Source organism: Penaeus vannamei, chromosome 43 (assembly GCF_042767895.1).
Source record: "Penaeus vannamei isolate JL-2024 chromosome 43, ASM4276789v1, whole genome shotgun sequence".
Lineage (NCBI taxonomy): Eukaryota > Metazoa > Arthropoda > Malacostraca > Decapoda > Penaeidae > Penaeus > Penaeus vannamei.
Window position 1 is genome coordinate 11,995,913 of NC_091591.1, and position 5,000 is coordinate 12,000,912.

Consider the following 5,000-nt stretch of genomic DNA (forward strand, 5'->3'; position numbering starts at 1 on the left):
ATACATACATAATCTTGTCAAAATTTTCTCATTGCATCCATCTTCTTTTTATTGTGTGATTGAACTATAATGAAAAATATACATTTGTATGGAAGTTTCCATCAATTTGCGTAGGATCTCAAGGACTATATTTGAGACCTTATTCAGATGTCTGTTCTGTCTCCTTGCATCCATTTCATTATTATAAAGAAAAAAAATATATACATATACATTTGTATGGTAGTTTCCAACAAATTACGTAGGTTCTCAAGGACCATATTTGACTGCCTCGTGTCGCGACTTCTACAGCTCTAATTTCCCTTTCGGATGTATCCGCAAAGGTGCTGCATGACATTGGCTCAATAGCCCTGTCTTTTGGAATGAATAAAACACACTCTTAAATTGCTCTTCATTATCTTATCACACTCAGGGTTCAACTTTGGAATCAGGGTTCAAGTAACAAAGGTTTGACCTGGAGTCAGAGAGAGAGAGAACCACAGCAGACATCAGCGTCAAATTCCAAAGGGTCAGAGCGAGCGCGAACTCGCCGGAGGTCTTCTCGGATCCGGCCGTTGAGGTTTCCCTCGAGTTCTCGCCTTGACCTCTGGCTGACGTTCTTGCCGTCCTACGCGCTCTCTCCACTTTCGCTTCCGCTTCCGCTTCCACTTCCGCTACCGCTTCCGCTTCCGCTTCCGCTTCCACTCCCACTTCTGCTTCCACTTCCGCTACCGCTACCGCTTCCACTTCCGCTACCGCTTGCACTTGCTGTGCCATTTCCACTTCCACTGCTTCCTCCACTTCCGCTGCCACTTCCACTGCGTCCTCCACTTCCGCTTCCACTGCTTCCTCCACTTCCGCTGCCACTTCCACTGCTTCCTCCACTTCCGCTGCCACTTCCACTGCTTCCTCCACTTCCGCTGCTTCCTCCACTTCCGCTTCCACTGCTTCCTCCATTTCCGCTGCCACTTCCACTGCTTCCTCCACTGCCGCTTCCACTGCTTCCTCCACTTCCACTCTTTCCTCCACTTCCACTGCTTCCTCCACTTCCGCTTCCACTGCTTCCTCCACTTCCGCTTCCACTGCTTCCTCCACTTCCACTCTTTCCTCCACTTCCGCTGCTTCCTCCACTTCCGCTGCCACTTTCACTGCTTCCTCCACTTCCACTCTTTCCTCCACTTCCGCTGCCACTTCCACTGCTTCCTCCACTTCCGCTTCCACTGCTTCCTCCACTTCCACTCTTTCCTCCACTTCCGCTTCCACTTCCACTGCTTCCTCCACTTCCACTCTTTCCTCCACTTCCGCTTCCACTGCTTCCTCCACTTCCACTCTTTCCTCCACTTCCACTGCTTCCTCCACTTCCGCTTCCACTTCCACTGCTTCCTCCACTTCCGCTTCCACTGCTTCCTCCACTTCCACTCTTTCCTCCACTTCCACTGCTTCCTCCACTTCCGCTTCCACTTCCACGGCTTTCTTCACCGTCTCCTTCATTGCCTCCCTCACCACCATCTTCATTGCCTCCCTCACCACCATCTTCATTGGCTTCATCACCACCATCTTCATTGCCTCCCTCACCACCATCTTCATTGCCTCCCTCACCACCATCTTCATTGGCTTCATCACCACCATCTTCATTGGCTTCATTACCACCATCTGGATTGCCTCCATCACCACCATCTGGATTGCCTCCCTCACCACCATTTTCATTGCCTCCCTCACCACCATCTTCATTGGCTTCATCACCACCATCTTGATTGCCTCCATCACCACCATCTGGATTGCCTCCATCACCACCACCTTGACTGCCTCCATCACCACCATCTGGATTGCCTCCATCATCACCATTTCCTTGATCACCACCACCACCACCTCCGTACAAGCATGGGCCACTTGCCGGTGAAACTAAATAGACGGGAACAAAGATCAATGGTGGTGGGAAAGCTGGACTGACGAAACCTGGGGGACTGCCTGGGAAAGGTCCATTGGATATACCTGGGGGACCGCCTGGGAAAGGTCCATTGGATATACCTGGGGGACCGCCTGTTCCTCCGACGCATCTGGAATGAGTAACCATAAAGAGTTTTAGAACGGAATAGGCATTCCACCAATGATATAAGCATTATTATTAGGAATATAATTATCAATATTATTGCTATATGAGGATTGTTCCAATTTTCTACTCGTACATGGAAACACCTATCTGTATATTGAAATAACCTTTTGCAGAACGAATAAAACAAGACTGATTTCAAACTTGATTCTTACACTTTATGTGCAGGGAATCCTTGTGCTGTCCAAAGCACCGAGAGCAGGAGAAGTACGCCCAGTCTGATAGAAAAAATAAGCATCATGTTGTTTATCCATTTACGATGATAGAAGACATATTCATATGTATTCATATATGTGTGTTAGTATGTATGTTATTGTATGTGTGAATGTCTGGTACCAAGCTCTTTTGTCCTAATTCTGACCCATGGATTTGCCAAATTCAGCATGCTGGCTCATGTATCATGAGTAGAGCGGTGAGTTAGATACATACACACACACACACACACACACACACACACACACACACACACACACACACATATATATATATATATATATATATATATATATATAATATCCTCATCGGGGAGATAACGTCGATGTCGACAGCCGCATCCGCTCTTTGCTTCCATCTACGAGGGTCCCTCATGGTAAGCAGCCATGTAGGGTCTCAGCTCAACTCGAGCTCCTCAAGACAGGTTTGATCGACCTGCCCAAGTCACGACTTTCTAGGTCGTCCCACTCCTCCACCCAGGGCTGTCTCGTACAGAGACAACCTGGTGGGCAGGATCATCCTGTGAGAAATGAGCCAGGTGGTTATCACGGATTGTGTAAGTAACAGGTCCTGTGCCAGTCTCACAGTGCAATCATTGGTTAGACATGTGGTCTCACCAACAGTACCCCATGATCTGGCCCAAGGACCTGCAACAAAAGGCATTAGCTTTCACTACCATATAGTAAAATTGGCATTATCAGGGCCTTGAAAACATGTAGCTTGGTCCTTCTACACAGGTACCGGCATCTGCAAATGCTCTTGTCGAGAGAGTTCATGACCCCTGCTACCAGGCTAATCTGTCTGCTGACTTCCTGGTCGGACAGTCCCAAGTTATGAACTGCACTACCAAGCTCTAATTGACTTCAATGTCCTTTCCGCAAGTGTGTACCGACTGCACAGTCTTATTTATCAAACTTCTCAGCATCCCTACGAGCACTCATCTGGATGATGAGGCTAAGTATGTAACGTGAGGACATTCAGCACGTCGTGCCGCACTCAAGTCCACACCAGCAGTGGAACCAGCACAACAGCGAGTGAGGATACGAAGCATAGGCCAATTCTGGACAAGAAAAGATGTGTTAAAGTTATAGTGATCACGAGTTGAAGAAACGCTTTAGATCAGTGACCGACATGACCAGAGGTCAAATAAATTCATCCAAATCAAACACATGACATCTTTGCAGAAATGAAATTGCTAGTGACATTTCGTTTTTTAGCTACCGGAAAAATACAAATGGAAATGATCGTGGCATATCCCAACAATCAATTAGGAAGATAGTGAATTGATAGATGCCCTTGTATCGCCCTTGGATCTTGGTCTTGGTCCAGATCTCTAGACCCAAAGGCTTCACTTCATTGCTATATTCATCCAGAGTCGCCACTAAGGTTTCCAAAGACTCGGAATAGCAACATCAAGTCCAGGTCTGTAACTTTGCTATTACCCAGAGTTGCTTAACAATGGCTTTTGACAGTAGCTCTGCCTAGTACCCAGTCCATGCAAGTATTGAAAATGTTGGCATAAGGTCGCAGCCTTGCCTTACTCCTAAACTAACAGGAAAGAATCTTGACAGGCAATCACACTTTACAACACTTTTAGTTCAATTATACAGGCTTGCTATTAGTCCAATAATCCTTGTTTTCATGGCTCTCAGTCTCAGGATCTCTCATATTGATTCCCGATGCACCATATCGAACGCCTTCTTAAGGTCGATGTAGGCTGCAAGCAGCCCATGCCCGAATTTACGACGGCGTTCTACAATGACTCGAAACGCCAGGATACGGTCTAATGTGGACATACCAGGATTAATTTATTGATCCTTCCCTTCTTTGTCAGTTTCCCTTTCCTACAATTTACTTTGATTTTCAATTCCATTCCTGATCCATTCCTTAGCACAGTCAGGACTATCTCTTCTAACAAAAAATAGATAAACAAATAGATAAATAAATAAATTAGATAAAGATCAACCAGTGGCTCACATTACATGGTGTGTGACATCGCCTCACTTTCCCCAACCTTTCATTCTCTCTGCATGAGGGAGGAGAACAGTGCGCCCTCCTGATTATCACAAAACAACAGAAATGTATTTGCGAATAGATCAATTCATTTATCAATTAATATTTGGATAAAACACGATTTTTGTTATTAGGACTTAACATACATTTGTGTTAGGTGAAAGACATAATTCGTTTGACGAAGGAGTGAAACTGGTTTTCTCCCTCTATAATTTGACCTTTATGAAAACCAAAATTTCCAAATGATTAATTCTAATAATTCTAATTTCTAATTAATTCTAATAATTCTAGCACTAAATCTTGCTTTTTGATATCCCTTTAAAATAAAAATACATTAAGAAGTATTATACTGGAAGCCTTACACCTTCACAATCATAACCAGTGCATATTTTAAATGTTATATATACATCGATCGCATCTTATATATGTGATTAATTGTGGTGTATATACATGTGTTAGTGAGTGTGTATTCATGTGTTTATGTCAGAATATTATGTATGTGTAAGTTTTTGTTATTGTTTCTCTTATTTCATTCATAATAACTTTAACCATATGTTATTTACATTTGTTCTTACTGGGTGTGACCTTAAGCGTTTTGAATTATCATTAGGCACATTCTTTACACACACACACACACACACACACACACACACACACACACACACACACACACACACACACACACACA

General features: G+C 44.3%; 1 protein-coding gene across 1 annotated transcript in view; it reads right to left on the bottom strand.

The window, feature by feature from the left end:
* Positions 1-469: 469 nt before the first annotated feature.
* LOC113826724 (keratin, type I cytoskeletal 9-like) overlaps positions 470-5,000 on the bottom strand; it is a 4,900-nt gene continuing 369 nt past the window's right edge. The window contains exons 2-3 of the mRNA XM_070119018.1: positions 2,242-2,304; positions 470-2,033 (exon numbers count right to left, since the gene is read on the bottom strand). Coding sequence (XP_069975119.1) covers positions 605-2,033; positions 2,242-2,304 — 1,492 coding nt within the window. The 3' untranslated portion in view covers positions 470-604. The remainder of the gene's footprint in view (positions 2,034-2,241; positions 2,305-5,000) is intronic.